We start from the raw sequence: 16,773 nt of genomic DNA on the forward strand, positions 1-16,773 counted from the left end.
GGTCTTGGAGGATGAAGCTAGAAATTAACAGAATTATTTTTCAATGGACTCAGATTGTATATTATTATAAATTAATACATAGAGCTGATCGTTATCTATTTGATGTCAATCTGTTTTGTGGATTTTTTTTATTTGGGGGGAGGGGTTGGTCCACTAACATAAATAAATTGGATTAGGGCTGTACCTAAATGCTGTTAAAATAGCATCAAATAAATAATGGAATTAAATCCAGATTTCCAAGTTTACTTTAGGACAGTGCTTCTCAATCTCTGTTCCTTCACTTGTTTGGGACTTCAGCTCCCAGAAATCTCAGTTTTCTTACTAACTGTTGAAAATAGTACAGAGAGATGATAGAAGGGGGATTTGTACAAAATGGCCAGCAAATGTTTAATTTAAGCACTGGGGGTGGGGAGGGTCAGAGTGAGCAGAAGCTACTTCCCCAAGGGGTTTAAGCATAGACCATGCCCAGGAGTCTCTTGGCATAATGCTCCCATTTCACCCCTCCCTTGATAAATGACAGACAGCGATCATGTTCAATGTCTCAAATTTCTGATATCAAAGCATATATGTGGAGGTAAAATGAAATCATGGGTCATAGATTTCTAGCCATGATGCCTGATGAGCGCTGAAAGGGCACTTCATCACCATGGAATAAAAACATTCTGGAACCAGCCAATGTTTCACATTTTGAAGGTCAGAAAGATTTTTTTTAATTACTAGACTCAGTGTCCCAGTAAAATGAGATAATTAGTGTTGCAGGCTGCCTAATACACACACACACACAACTATATATATATACACACACACATATATTCTTCATAATTGAGAAATAGCATTTTGATGTGAGGGACCCTCTAAAAACTACAGTGGCATCCGCTTCTGAACAAAATAATTAATTCCTCTCAAACCACCACTGTTGAATGGCTATCATGAACATCATGTCATTTTAATAAGCCTTTTTTGCTCCCAGAGACCTACTGTTAGCATTATGACAAGGTGAATATGGAAATAACTCATCATAGTAACTGCATGCTTAAGGCTGAATAAATGAGCCATACTGAATTGCAACTGAATATACTTCTGACCTTTGGGATGAACTGTAAACACTGACAAGGATTACACAATTCAAGTGGACCGAAGAAAGAAAAATAATTTTAAAATCTATTAGAGTAGATTCAATCCTGTTAAGAACCTTACTTTTCACTTGAGGGTCAATACAATTAAACCCAACTGTAGTTTTAAACAGGTTCATGTTTACTCTAGAATGTAAATATGTTCTACCCTTTTGGAGTTTATATAATGCTTTGTAATTCTTCCATGACACACATTAAACATCTATCTTTTATAATCGAAAGTGTTCTTTTAAAAAATGAATAGGTAACACTGTTCATTTGGTACTCTGGCTATAGAGGAAGGGAAACTCTACAGATTATGTGAAAAATCTGCTATGCATCAAGCAAAGAAGGGGAAAATCACATTAAAATGTGTTATTTAAAGAATCACCAAATATTTATCTTGCTTGGCCCAGGTGGTTTGTGGCTTAGGGGTCACTGCCCTGTAATCCAAGTGCATCTTCATGGCTATTAACAGGCTCCCATGTTGAATGGTTTGCATTCTCACAAATAAAACCAGAAAATAGGTCCCTTTAAAGACAAGCGGTCAATTCCCCTTACCATATGTATACGATTGTACCAAAGGCACATTCAACAAGCACAAAAATCAGGAACCTAAGTGCTACAGAGCTGACTATACTGACTACAAATAAAGGTGTACAAAACCAAGAAAGATTTCATGAAATCTTTGATCTAGCTGTTTCTTTGAATGTCTTAAAAAATGGAGAAACCACATGACTGTGAAAATAGGAATTCACATCAAAACAAGAAGGAACTGGTGAGAATTCAGGGGAAACATTAAAGGGATTTCAAGAGAAAGATATATAAGCAAACCAAAACAATTTGCTATTGATATAAGACATGAACGATAGTAAAGCACTCCTTGTGTATGCATACTAAATTTAGCTGTTGGTCACAAGTGGAGGCTATTTAAGTCCTGGCACCTGTCACATTATCACTGGCCATGATTTTACAGGATTATTGTGATTGTGGGGTTGGCACCAATCAGCTTGTCTCCTCACACAACCTTTAGGCCTTGAGCAAGTCAACTTCAATATTTCATGCCAAAAGCATTGCATAAATCTTGGAAAGAAGTGACGAGCGGAGTGCCGCAGGGTTCCGTCCTGGGCCCGGTCCTGTTCAACATCTTTATTAATGACTTAGATGAAGGGCTAGAAGGCATGATCATCAAGTTTGCAGACGACACCAAATTGGGAGGGATAGCCAATAGTCCAGAGGACAGGAGCAGAATTCAAAACGATCTTGACAGATTAGAGAGATGGGCCAAAACTAACAAAATGAAGTTCAACAGTGACAAATGCAAGATACTCCACTTTGGCAGAAAAAATGAGATGCAAAGATACAGAATGGGGGACGCCTGGCTCGAGAGCAGTACGTGTGAAAAAGATCTTGGAGTCCTCGTGGACAACAAGTTAAACATGAGCCAACAATGTGATGTGGCGGCAAAAAAAGCCAATGGGATTTTGGCCTGCATCAATAGGAGCATAGTGTCTAGATCTAAGGAAGTAATGCTACCCCTCTATTCTGCTTTGGTTAGACCACATCTGGAATATTGTGTCCAATTCTGGGCACCACAATTCAAGAGAGATATTGACAAGCTGGAAAGTGTCCAGAGGAGGGCGACTAAAATGATCAAGGGTCTGGAGAACAAGCCCTATGAGGAGCGGCTTAGGGAACTGGGCATGTTTAGCCTGAAGAAGAGAAGGCTGAGAGGAGATATGATAGCCATGTATAAATATGTGAGAGGAAGCCACAGGGAGGAGGGAGCTAGCTTGTTTTCTGCTTCCTTGGAGACTAGGACACGGAACAATGGCTTCAAACTACAAGAAAGGAGATTCCATCTGAACATTAGGAAGAACTTCCTGACTGTGAGAGCCGTTCAGCAGTGGAACTCTCTGCCCCGGAGTGTGGTGGAGGCTCCTTCTTTGGAAGCTTTTAAACAGAGGCTGGATGGCCATCTGTCAGGGGTGATTTGAATGCAATATTCCTGCTTCTTGGCAGGGGGTTGGACTGGATGGCCCATGAGGTCTCTTCCAACTCTTTGATTCTTTGATTCTATTATTCTATGAAAATAGAGGGAGCACAGGAGGCTAAATAATTTTAGACCAAAAACAGGCAACATCAACTGCATTGTCTATAGTTTTAAACATTTCTTCCTCTGTGCATGAGGCAGGGCATTGTGGGCAAGCATACAGATGCAGAGTTATATATTCTCCTCCACAGTCACACAAGGTGGAGGATTCTTCTAGGTAGTACCATTTTGCAAGGTTGTCTTTTAATCTTCTCACTACACTTTTGAGTCTGTTCAGGGTCTTTCAAGTTGCCCACTCTTGGTTTGCCCCTGGAGGAAGACCCTCATGGGGGGCCATCCAATTGGGATTTCCTAGTTTAGCTGCCCATAGGGATACTCTTGCTGTTGCTGGGAGAAAGTTAAGAGGAATGGTGGTTCTCATTAAGCTTTTTCTTGATTTGTGTCTACTGGGAGGAGATAGCCATTTGTGTCTACTGTGATAGCCATGCACTGGATGGCTTTCACAGTGTTCAACCTTATTTCTCTCACACTTGGCAGCAACTTCCCATTGCACGTCAGGTCTCATGTGACCTTGGAGAAAGACGCATCCTCCCTTTCTAAAATAAACTGATGCATCCTAGAGTCATATTGGCTAGGTCTACCCTCCAAATTACAACAATTCAGGGTGAGCAACCCATAAGACTGGATTGTCCTTGAGTTCAGATGTTTTTGTTGAAAGAGAGACTAGAGAGGTTTTTCATAGGTAGCTAACTGCCCCAGCTGAGCCCCACCCCACCCCCAGCAGATTTTCAAGGTTTTAATTTGATCAAGTAAAGTGATCCTTATTTCATCCAACTTAATGTGTGTAGCCTTGTTGCTTCAGGGTTGGCCATCAATATGATGTGAATGTACAAACAAGCATAACGTTGTACAATTAGCATAGTGTGCTCTTAACAGGGCCATTGTTATAGCCTTCACAGAATTGGGTAGGACTAAGCAGCAAGAAAAATGAAATTCATTTTTTCTTAAATTAGAATTTCATCACATCACTTGGATTCATGCCTGTCAGCGTAGGTGACAATTATCAGGCTGAATAACAGAAATCCTGTTCTCCAGAGCTCAGCCAATCCCATAAAGCAATGCACATCTGAACTTTGCACACTTTAATAAATGCCACTTAATGAGACTAATCTCAGTGCATAATGTATTTATGCAAGTCACTGGAAGACAGTGACATCTCGCTTGGTAGGATCTCTGTGAGAGCCTAGTTGCTTTATAACTACTTAAATCCCACCCGTTCCTTTTAAACACAGTTTTCAAGTTGACTCTTTATGCATCACAGTGTGATTAAACAGAGAGACATTTTTTAAAAAGTACTAATAATAATCAGTGTGCATGGGAAACCTTAGTCAATGACTCATGCTGGAAATAGGTAATATTTTCAGGATTCAAAGGTGAATTGTCCCCAATTAGAGCTAAGTAATGTTTCTGCTTCTGTGTATGGAATGTTACTGTGTCCTCTAGATTTACCCTAATTAAAAGAACATTCCAAAGGTCAAAAGCTAACTTGCATTAATAAATTATAAAGGTCCCTAATTGCAGCTGGTGCATTATTTTAATTGCTCATAAATTCATGCTTTCAAAACTGGCATCATGAGCATTACATAGAAAGCAAAATGTCTGCAATGCATGGCTGGAGGCACACATTCTATTGATTGGCTCCTTTTGTTCTAAATCTTAACAAGGAAAAGGAAATGCTAGGTGAACAGTCTAAAAGACAACCTCAAAACATTTGATTGCCCCATTGGTGCAAATGTGGAAGCTCCATTTAGGTGCCTATCTAAGGATATAAAACATTTCTGTTTAAAGCATTCATTGACAGTAACTATAGATAAATACTTGGGATTTCTTCACCATAAAGCCAATACTGAACCCTAAAGAACATGATACACAAAAGCTCTAAGGGATCAAATTGATCTTTTAGGAATCATGCTTGGAGAATTGAATTCCTAGATTCACATATGTTCCATGTAATTTACTCATTTTGATCATTTCTAATATAATTACAAAATTAACCATTTTATTTAGTAGTGTTGGTATTATATAAAGAAGAAAGAGGCAGAGCAAGATAGAGAGAGTCATGCACCTCCTGAAATATTATTTTCCCATGCACCGTGACTGGCAGTTCCATAATTGTGGTAAGCTGCTTTGACCAAGGTTTCTATAGCAACCACCCTATAGTCAATTCTTACCTGTTTTCTGGTCATCCACTGTATTGAGCTTAGTCTCGGCAGCTACTGTTAAAAGGTAAATGTATAATGGTTAGCCCTGTTAGTGCCCACATCCCACATGCATCCACTCTTTATATCCTCTGTAAAGTTAGAGGATACTGGAAACATCATTCTCCATGCAAATATGCAATATTAGGCAGAACATCTTAAGGAAGAGGGGAGTGGGCGACATAAAGCCCCAGCAACAAACCTAGTAACTATCATGCATTGTGTCAGTCACTTCCATATCACAGGCAAGGACAATGTGTTATTGACATGCTAATAATCATAACTAGCCACGGCATGTTGCCACCACAGCTCTGGCGGTGAAATGGGATTTAAACATGCCACTGGAGATGCTTTTTTTTTTTCCACAAAAAAGTGTTTACCTCATCTTCCTTCTGAGAAATCATACATTATAATAGAAAAAAAATATGAATGGCAAGTGTCTCTAAAATTAGCATTTCAATGAGGGACACTGCTTGTCTGTTCTTTCGCATTTTCTTGAGCATCATACACTTTCCAAAATACAGTCCTGTGGTTCATAATAATGACAAAGAAGCTGCTTTTTATAAAGTCTTTTCATGCCCACCTAGCCCTCTTTTTTATCCTTGTCCTCTGTCTGAATTGATATTTTTTAGAAGATTCAGCCTTAGAAGGATGGTGAAAAAGGGCTAGGGAAACACAGACTTTTAGCGTCAGATAGCAGCATCTTGTCTACCGTAAGCAGTGTAACATTGCTTGAATTGGGGAAAAATAGATTCTGCTCTAGCTGAGCCTTTTGTAGCTGTGTATGCTGCTTACAATGGGAAAGGATTACAGCAGCTGTCTCCAGAATCCCTCGCTGAGCATGCACAAACAGCAAAAAAGGAAAGAAAAGTGGAGAGCAGGTAAGTATGGCTCACCAGCTACCCCCCAACCAACATGAGACAAAACACATAGATCTAAATGTTCAACTACCAAATGGAATTCATAAGAAATGTGGAAGCAGGTGAAAGAAAAAAAAATCTCTGAATGCCTTTTGGGGAAAAGGCATTATAGGTTGCTGTGAGTTTTCCGGGCTCTATGGTCGTGTTCCAGAAGCATTCTCTCCTGACATTTTACCCACATCTATGGCAGGCATCCTTAGAGGTTGTGAGGTCTGTTGGAAACTAGATGAAGTGAGGTTTATATATCTGCAGAAAGCTCACTTACCTAGTTTCTAACAGACCTCACAACCTATGAGGATGCCTGCCACAGATGTGGGTGAAACATCAGGAGAGACTGCTTCTGAAACATGGCCATACAGCCTGGAAAACTCACAGCAAACCAGTGATTCCAGCCATGAAAGCCTTCAACAACACAAATCTATTATCTCTAGAAGGTTAAATGTGTTTTTGTTTCTTTCACAAGGTTCACCTAACCTGCTTATTTCATTACACATGTGCACATTGTTAGTTTTAGATAAAATGTTTGTGAAGAAGGAATCTATCCCTATTCTTTCAATGTTGTTTATGCATCTTGTAATACATTTTCTATTACAGAAGAACATGTCTGCTTCATTGAATGAATAAATGAGTATGGATTCAAGTATGTGTTAGACTAGACTGAGGCAGTGCCCAAGGTATGGAGCAAGACATTAATTTCCCAATTCAGTGTCTTGATGTTTGCTGCTAGATGAGATGGCTTGAGCAGGAACAAGAATTGACACTAGATTTGAAGCCAGACATGGGCTTGGGTTACATGCAAAGAAAGGTCTTATTGAGAAGATTCCTTATATTTATAGTAGGTCAGAGGCTGCCGGCCTTGGTATATTTTAATTTTCTTCCTCACCTCAATTTTTAAAAAAAAGCTTCATGGGGTGTACTCCCACAGTTCTCTGCCATTCACACAACTAAGTCTCAGCCTTCAACCATGAAGGCATAGGATTACAATTCCTGGAGTCCACAATAGGACATGACATTGAAAATAATGGGACTGACTTTAAAAAGGACTGGGAATAATGGGACAGGGTATAAATTAAAGCAACGCGAAATATTCTCAGACAGTTAGGGTTATGTTGTAATCACTCAGTAAGTATAAGACCTTATTAATGACAAAAATGACAAGATGTTAGTTATTAAATAATAATGATTTGTTTGGATAAATAATGTGATTTGTTTGGATTTCCCATTTTATGAGAAGTATTAAATAGTGTCCAAACACGCATAAGGTCCTATGTTGAAGTATCATCCATAACATGGATATTCACAACATCTGTAACATGGATGCCAAACATGAACACTGATAGATTTATATGATGGACCCAGGCCTGATTGTATTAAGAATTCTTCATGCCATATTGAATCCAGCTGCATGGGCAATCAACTGTTTGGCATAACAAATAGTATACACTGAAAAGTCAAACAACAAACAATATAATTACGACCTGAAGAAACATGTGGAAATACAATACTGGAGGAACAAAATAAAGATCTAAACTCAATACCTAAATCCATGCTTTTGGATTTCCGTGTCTTAACAAAGTCCAACTGGCTGGCATCTGAAAACTGCTTTGTTCGCTTTTCTGACATGCTCTGACGTCCAAATCCCTCTCGCTGGAAGGCAAGCTCTGGATCAACATCTGGACTCAGAGTGCTGTATGGAGAGAAAAAGGGGGAGGAAACAAAGTGTTCATCTATCATAGTTGTGGCATATAATATTTGCATAAAATATTACCCTCCCGAATTGGGAATTTACAATACTCTATGCTATTTTTTTACAGGTAAGTATCTTAATATATAAAAGACCACCAGTATTGGGATCAGCTTAAGAAGCCCTCCTCATACCTGCAAGGAAGATTAGTCAAGTCATCTTCTACGCTACCTTTATGCCCATGCAGATATTTATCTATCATTTGTGTCCGTTTTTTATTTTAAAAAGCGAAAACCAGTTTTTCAATTCCTGCTCAGCATGAAACCTACCTTTGGCATGTGGTGTCTCAAAGGAAAGCAATGTCACACACCTTCAGTATAAGTCTGGCTAAGAAAACCCTTTCATAGGTTTGCCTTAGGGCTGTCATAGTTCAGAAACACAATACTTTCTGCTACTGTTCGTTGTGCAATAAATCCTCCAAACTATTTAGATTACTTATGTTGATAGTTTTTACTCGCTATCACAAAACTGTGGTTTTAAATATTTTTATACATTTTTCTCTTAAGTAAGCTGCTATCGGAGTTTTAATCCCAAACAAAAGCCTAACAACACTTCCTTTTTATCCTATCAATCCTATGGGGTTTAGGTTTGTATAAAGTCACAAAAGTTATGCAGTGAAATTTCATGGCTGATTGGGGATTTGAATCTCAGTCCTTGTGGTCATAATTCTAGCACTTGTGGTCACATGTCATACAAATGGCAGCATACAGAGGAAAGAGAATTAGTGAGCACTAAATGACCATCACAAATACTGCAGATAGATGAAGACAAGGCTTAGAAAGGCATCTTAATGGGAAGTGTACAATCAACAATTAAATCAAGGTCAATCCATAAAGATTGGCATCTAATGTATACTTCAAACTGAGACCTTTCAGTGGCTCTTCTTGTTGTCCTTCCAAGTGTTCCAAAAGTGCCAGCGTGTGAAAGAGCATGTGATGCACTGATACCAGTCTCAGGGCCATAAGAAAAATAAGGAAATAACCCCACAACCCCCTTTTTCTCTCAAGGAACCTAAAACTACATGGATATCATAAAGCTAGAACACTGCAAATAAGAGGTCACCCTTAATTCAGGAGACATGATGTCTAAGAACAACTTTTCCTAGTTTGGGAGTTTGCGACAGTTAATGGAGATTATTCAAAGACATAGCTCTGATAGCCTATTTCAGCATCAAAAGAAATAAAGGAATCTGGAAGCACTTTTGAGACAAAAATGATAAAATGATCTTTCTAGCACAAGCTTTTGTAGACTCCAGTCCACTGATATCTTATGCCTTTTCTTGGTTAATCTCAAAGATGGTATAGAATACAGTTATACCTTTTAATTTAATGTGCTAAACTTCCACTCTGTAGCTGTAACATTTATGGCAACCTGTTGTTTTTACTGGATACCTTTTACCTAGCGTTTTAACTTCTGTATGTTTTTGATTGATTTCAAAACATTTTAATTTTTTTCCCCGATTGTTTGGCATATTGAATAAATAAAATGCTCAATATGAGAATATCATTAAAAATAAATAAAACACTTAGAAATTTTAATGGATGTTAGGTTATCACAGTGAACAAGCAAACACAATATACTATTCTTATATTGTTAACCATGTACACATTGCTTCTTTTGAAGTATAAAACTGGAACTTTGGCAGCTGAAGGCCCTCCTAGATTCTCCCATGTTTATCTTTTAATGCACCCTCTTTGATTTTCTGGCCCTCGTCTGAGCAACCCTCTTCACTGAAATGTACCAGATTATCTCTTAGGATACAGAGATCAGCTGATCCCAAAGCCTTACTTAATAGCTAGTTTTTAAAATTTGATATAAGGTTGGCCTCCCTGATGGAGTGAAATATATGTACTCCTAAGGGATTCCTGTTAATTTTTTTTTACCCCGAATGTAGTGCAAATGACTGCATTTTATTTGGTAGTTTCCAAATGTTAAAATGTATCCAAAAATTTGGAAAAAAAATCTACATTGAAAAAGTATCATTAAGTAAGATTCCCAAATAGCGGTTCTTAATATTCCAAACCGATGTTAAAGTCACTTCCTCCCTATTATTATTGTAATTCATAAAATCAACAAGCAGCAAAATGTATTATAACAACTAAGACTCCTGGAACGACAGTTGGCTCTTTAAAGAATGTAACCGTATTGTGACCCTCCATGTTATTAAAATTCCACTTATTAATCCTGTCTCATTGTCCCTTTGTTTTCATAACATTTTCATCAAGGATTAGGGAGATATTGTCAGGCTGGAAAAAGCTTACATTTTCGGCTGTGATTTAGAACAGCTGCTATTCTTGTTTGGATAACCCTTCCTCCATATTCTTAACTTCACCCCTTGGTGCCTTGCAGCAAACCCAACGAATACACCTTCATGCTACAAGCTTTCCTTTGTCCATTAACGGCAGGAAATTAATACAAAAATCCACCCCCAAGAGCTGTTTATTTTATTTAACTTGGTTTATTTTTTAACAAACAGAATGCAGTCAACACAAGTAAGGCTTCAAACTGATCTGTCCCTCTGCCTGCCTTTTTCTTTTCTTTTTTTGGTAATTGCATTGCTGTCTTTGAGAGGACAGGCATGAAGGTGGCTGCAGAAGAAAATTCATGCTTCTTAATAGCTCTTCACTCTTTCCTCTCATGCTGGTAAAATGTGCAAGTAGGAAAATATTCTTCATTTGTACGTGCAAAAGCATTAACAAACGGGTTTTTACATTCTGCTGTGGTTCTCTACCCACACTCACTGGAAAAATCCACATTGACACAAGCTATTATACAGAATTTTGAGTGCCGTTGAATATTTTCACCCCTGTACCTCAGATTTTTAGCTGTAAAGTGGCTTCCACACAAAGACAATGATGGCTGTTTGAAGGGCTGAGATTGCAGTTTTACATCTTTGAAATGGACAGGCTTAGCATGCAAAAGGAATGGAAAAGGAGACCGAGAAGGGAACTGTTCTTAAGATAACAATTAAGAGGATTTTAAGACAGGTTAAGAGCAATGTCACTGAACACTAATGCACACCATGTATATAAAAGGGCTGACTCATGCAAATCCAAACAAAGAGAGAGACTTGCTGGGGCTAATTCTTATTAAGCTATCGCTGATGCAGTTTTATCAGACCCAGGAGAACCTTCTCATACTTCAACTTGCTGGGGCTAATTATCACCCCAGCCTTAACAGAAGAAGGTGCCACAGAGAGGTCTTCTGTATTGCTTATTGCTCAACATAATTACAATGCTTACAAATTAATGTCTTCTCTTGGATTAGCACAGTTAGTGCTACCGAAAATTAGAAAAGATTTATCCTAGAGAAGAGGATGAACAAAGCAAAATGTACGCTATGTCTTTAAAAACCTTTATTCTTCAAGGTGAAATTCTTCATCAACGGGGTTCTATTTTTGTTCAGAGTGTGTATCAGAAACTTCCATGAATTCACAGTCTTGATGAGAAGGTCCCTTGTTTCTCTACATGTCTTAAGAAGTAGCACGTGAACATTTTTACATCCAGTTCCTTACAACTGCTGCCAAAATCTTATTCACAAAGAAGAGACTTGGCAGCAGGTTGTGTGCATATATTATTTGCACAGATCACAATCAAAGTTTGCAAGAGCAATCAATCCTAAACTCTCACTAGTAGGAAGATGACTAAGATGAGATTGTCATACTTTGAATATACGTACTATGAAAATTCATGATTCATTAGAAAAGACAATAATGTTTTGCAAGATGGGAGGCAATAGAAAAAGAGAAATATCTCATTACAAGTAGATGGACTTAATCAAAATATTCATAGTCCTGAGGTTTGCAAGAACTGAGTAGGGGTGTTGATAACTGAATGACAGGTCCCTCATTCAAAGTTAACTCAATGTCAGTTAAGAACAACAACAACTGCTCTTTTTTATCTTTATGCAAGCACATAAATGGGAGACTTCAAGATGGTGAGAGGTGTTTATGGTGTCAAAGAAAGAAGTACGTTGACAACCACTCTACTAAATGTTCTCCACTGCCCAGTGTTTTTAACAACTACAGAGATGTTGAAGAAATGGCTTTTTTGAGGAGATCAGAGCAAATAAACAGAGGGTAAAAGTGGCTATAATGCTAGAATAGATCTGCTTCATACATGGAAGAGATTGTTCTGCCAGTCCATAACAAATATGCTATGTTAGAGGTCAAGGTCATTTAAGATGTAACAATTAATAACATCAAATAAAAACCCTACAGTTTAAAAACCCTACATAAATGCAGCAGGAAAAATCTAAAACTAATCAGTTAAGCTAGAAGCAAAAGAACACAACAGAGTAATCAAACACAAAAGATACCTATAAACATAGACTTTGCCTGGTACCTAAAGAAAACCAAAAAACCCCAATAAACTATGTACATGACTGGGCACAGGGGCCCATAATTAGAATGCATGTGTCATATCGGAACCAAATCTGTCTTCCATAACCACCTGCTCCGCTGAGGATACTTGGAAGAAGGAACAACCCACAAAGGAGATTTCAACTAGTGGATAGATCAATGTGGGAAGAACAAACTCTTTTAAAATCAAAGTTCACCTTCCATTAATCATAAAGATTTTTTTAAAGGGCACTAGACCTTACAAGTCTCTTTTACAGTTACCCTAACTTTCAAAAGTCTTTTACGATGCCCCATGAGGGGATTGTTATTCAAAAAGAACATATCCAAAGAATCCTTGGCAGCCTACATCCATCAAAGTTGTTCTTTCAACCTGGGCCAGAATTTTCTTCTACTCTGTTTCCCCTGGTTAGGAACAAGAAGCTGAGGAAGAAAGATCATGCTACTCGGTTCTCAGTAGTGAAAAAATACAGAACTCAAGAGCACATTAAGGAGGTGATAAACATAAGAAATGCAATAAACATATGAATATAGGCCTTACCATTCTGTGGATTCAATAATGGCTGGTTTATTCCAGGCTCCTCCATCCACGGTTGCAAAAACCACATCATCGTGGGAACTGGATGAAGACTGGTCTGAAAGATGTGGAGGTAGTACTGGCAATCTATCATCTTCAATAATAACTATGTCCTCTTGGGGCATGTTGACAGTTGGAGAAAGATGGTATTTACCTGCACAAATGGTATGTGGAACAAATAAAACTCTACACATTGAACAAGCATTACAAACTTTATGCCATTGCAATTTCCAAATAAATTGATTTCAATACAAACTTTTGTTGTTTTTATAATGCAACTCAAATAAGTCACTAATGTGAATGACAAAAGTATGCAATAGATATTTAGAGCAGGGAAAGCTCACTTTGCTGACCAACCCAAAGTGGGTAGAAGCAATCCAAAAAGGGAGATGGACAGGAGATCTTTATCTTCCATTATGAGGTATTTTAAGCATTTCTCTGCTTCTCTAGTGTCATTTCAAGTCTGCTTGAACATTGTGGCACCATTCTATATAGTGTTACCAAGTTCCTCCCATGTCCACAACACATTCTACTTCATAGGTTACAATGCAATTCATTAGACACTGCTACCAATACACTGCATCAATGTTAATTTGCTCCATCTGCAAGCTATGGCTCCATCTGCACAGGAACAGTATGGATACATTTATTAGGACAGTGGCAGGAGTTGCCAGAGCCTTTCTTGTTTGCAGTAATGTCTCTTAGTCTATGACACACCAAATGTCATTGTTGGCTTAATGAAATATGTTTAAAATTGAGTACTAAACAGATACAATTAAAACCATCATTACAGGTTGTAACTCGGGGACTGCCTGTATATGGATTAAGTATAACTTAAAACCACACAGCAATATATTTACTCCATTAACTGATAATTAAGAGAGTAAAACATCAAATCATCCGGGCATCCCCTGGGCAACATCTTTGCAGATGGCCAATTCTCTCACACCAGAAGTGACTTGCCATTTCTCAAGTCGCTCATGACACGACAAAAAAGAGAGAGAGAGAGAGTAAAATTGCTAGTCTCTGACCACATCAATAGAAAAACAGTTGGAGAACTTAAAAGCAGTGAGAAAGAGGTCACTTTTTGAAAAAGTTGGAAAAACAGATTAGAAGAAAAAGTGCTCCATGGCACGTAGGCCCATCACTGTCAACCTGAAATGAATGTGTTCAAGTTTGCATAGCAGCTAATTCTTCGCCCAGCAAAAGCTTCTTTGATGGACAGGTTAATGTTGAGCCCAGCAATACACTCCTTTCCAAGCATAATGCCTACAAGATTGTTAACTCTGTGGCTAATAATGCCTCCAAAGAGCTGAATGTGAAACAGTATAACCTCATGGCATTTTACAGATGAAGCCTCCAAGGTTGAGAAGCAAAAGTAATTCAGTAGCATGTCTAGCTCTTTTCTGCACTTCTTAATATTTCAACAAGAATGAATGATGACATTTTAGTAGTTGCATTGAAATGTAAAAGAAAATGCATTTCTTTAACTGCAAATTGGAAAGTAGATGGAGGGGAGGGAGGAGAACAACTTTCAGGTCAATACTAGACACAATTGACCCATGAGGAAGAATCACTAGACCTTCCTACTAGCATCCCATGCATAGAGAACTCAATATATCCTAGTTTTAACCAGCTCTTTCCCATCAGAGAAAAGAAATAAATCAGTAGAATACATGCTTCCCTTCTGTGTCCCACAGATTTCTCCAATATAGAAATACAAGAGATGGCCAGCTATTGTGTACTGGCTTGAAAATGTTCACTGGATGCCTGACTGGTGATGATGTTGGCCTTATTTTGCTGCCAAGTTAAAACTTGGCACTGCACCAAAATGGCTAATTCTTATGTTAGATAGCTGAACAACTGTATGGAAGAGCATCTTACGGTGACAGAGCAACTCCCCTTAATTCAAGGGGAGGGGAAATCAGTACAGGCAGTCCCCAACATGAACAAAATAGGTCCAGTAGGTTTGTTCTTAAATTGAATCTGTTTTTGTCAGAGCAGGTACATTTTTAAGTGTAACATCAGCCATATATAAGCAAGCTTTCAAAAGCATAGGGAAGAATGAACACCCTTATGGTGTTTCTTTTGCTATCTGTGCCCCTGTACAGAAGATTTCACCTTACTTTCTGTCCCTGTGAGAATTGGATTTGGCAAAAAATGGCTTGTTTTGGAAACAAGGACTAGTGATAATGCTTCAGTTGAGACACTTTTTCCTCATTATAACTCTTTCAGGAGTGAATTCCCTTTAATGGGGGTAGATTTCTCTCACTTCCTGTTGTCTCATTCTTAAATATGAGTCATTTGGAAGTCAGGGACTGTCTGAATTGATTTAAGCAGGTAATATAGAAACAGTTACCCCAGTTTTTAGGGAACCCTCTTGTCATCAACTCAGACATGATTTAAGCTGATCACTTTCCCCCCTTAGATTAATCATGGGTCATGCAACCCAAATAGGACAAAGGAGCTAATTTTACGTAGAGCAAACTAAATCCAACATCAAACTACAGGTGAAGAAACTGTTAGAAAACTACTTAAGAGCAACCTGAAAGGATGGTTTGGATAAAATGTGTGTGACAATGTTTTGTGGGTGTTGAGCTGCTATTTATCAGGCTTCTGGCTGTTTAAGTTACTGGATTGTAGGACCTGTAATCATGCTTCAATGCAATGATATGTTTGATATGTTTTAATATGTTTAATCATTTGAAAGACTATTTTAATTGATATGTATTTTTTTTACAATTTTATAATATTGTGTTTTATTGATATTGTTATAATCTGAATCTGGCATTGAATTATTGCCATAGTTTGTAAGCTGCCCTGAGTCCCCCTTCGGGGTGAGAAGGGTGGGGCATAAGTAGAGTGAGCAAGGAAATAAATAAATAAATAAAATAAAATACTAATTTGCAATTAAGCTACATCGAAGCTTCTGATCAACCCCTCACCAATGTTCCAAAGAAGAAGAAAATACATGAGTCTAAGGCTTAGCCTTGGGCAAGTTCTCCTTCATGTCTGTGTTGAAATAAAGAAAAAGGTTTCCATATGTCAAAGCTTTTTCTCCTGACAATGAGGATTTATGCAGCACTAAATCATATAGAAGGATTCAAAACAAGGCTAAAGTTGATTAGCTTCTTGTTAGACCTTCCTGTAATTTAAAGTTTCACATTGACCTTGACTACAGTAGAGAATACAGTTGCTGAAATAAGTTAGAACACAAAATACCCAGAAGAAGAAAATGACCTCAATGCCCTCAATACAACATTCTGGCTGCAATTAACTTGTATTTCTTTACATTTGTGATGCACAAGTGGTTATTACAAAGAGTACAATGCTTGAACTGATGCATGTACGTTTCAAAATGCAGCCAAAAGTCCAAGAACCAGAATTTGATTATTTAATTTATACTTTGCTGGTGTTTTCAGGTTGAATACAGGATAGAGGACATAATATGTACAGTCCCATATTCACACATCATATTTACTCCCTCAATCCATCTTTTAAGTATCGTTGCCCCCTCACTTTGACCCTATAGCCATTTGCTGGCTGGTGGAGTACAGAAAATAATCACTGTATGTTTTGATACATATACACATAAACATACAGACAAACACACATGTTTTCACATTTTTGTAATTCTGATACTTATATTTGAATATTTTATAGATAGATACAGATAAAATAAATGGTCACAAATACATAAAAACACTAGTTGCAAATTCCTTAAATATAATAAACAATGCAAACAGAAAGCT

The 16,773-nt window shown here is 37.9% G+C and overlaps 1 protein-coding gene across 13 annotated transcripts in view; it reads right to left on the bottom strand.

The window, feature by feature from the left end:
* The window catches only part of PARD3 (par-3 family cell polarity regulator), a 620,400-nt gene that overhangs the window by 177,180 nt on the left and 426,447 nt on the right, over positions 1-16,773 (bottom strand). For 12 of the 13 annotated variants that reach the window (XM_067470360.1, XM_067470359.1, XM_060782524.2 and 9 more), the window contains 3 exons: positions 12,986-13,175; positions 7,882-8,030; positions 5,397-5,441 (listed from right to left, as the gene is read on the bottom strand). In XM_067470360.1, coding sequence (XP_067326461.1) covers positions 5,397-5,441; positions 7,882-8,030; positions 12,986-13,175 — 384 coding nt within the window. The remainder of the gene's footprint in view (positions 1-5,396; positions 5,442-7,881; positions 8,031-12,985; positions 13,176-16,773) is intronic. The other variant, XM_060782523.2, reaches the window with a different exon arrangement.

This window comes from Anolis sagrei, chromosome 6 (assembly GCF_037176765.1).
Source record: "Anolis sagrei isolate rAnoSag1 chromosome 6, rAnoSag1.mat, whole genome shotgun sequence".
Taxonomy (NCBI): Eukaryota; Metazoa; Chordata; class Lepidosauria; order Squamata; family Dactyloidae; genus Anolis; species Anolis sagrei.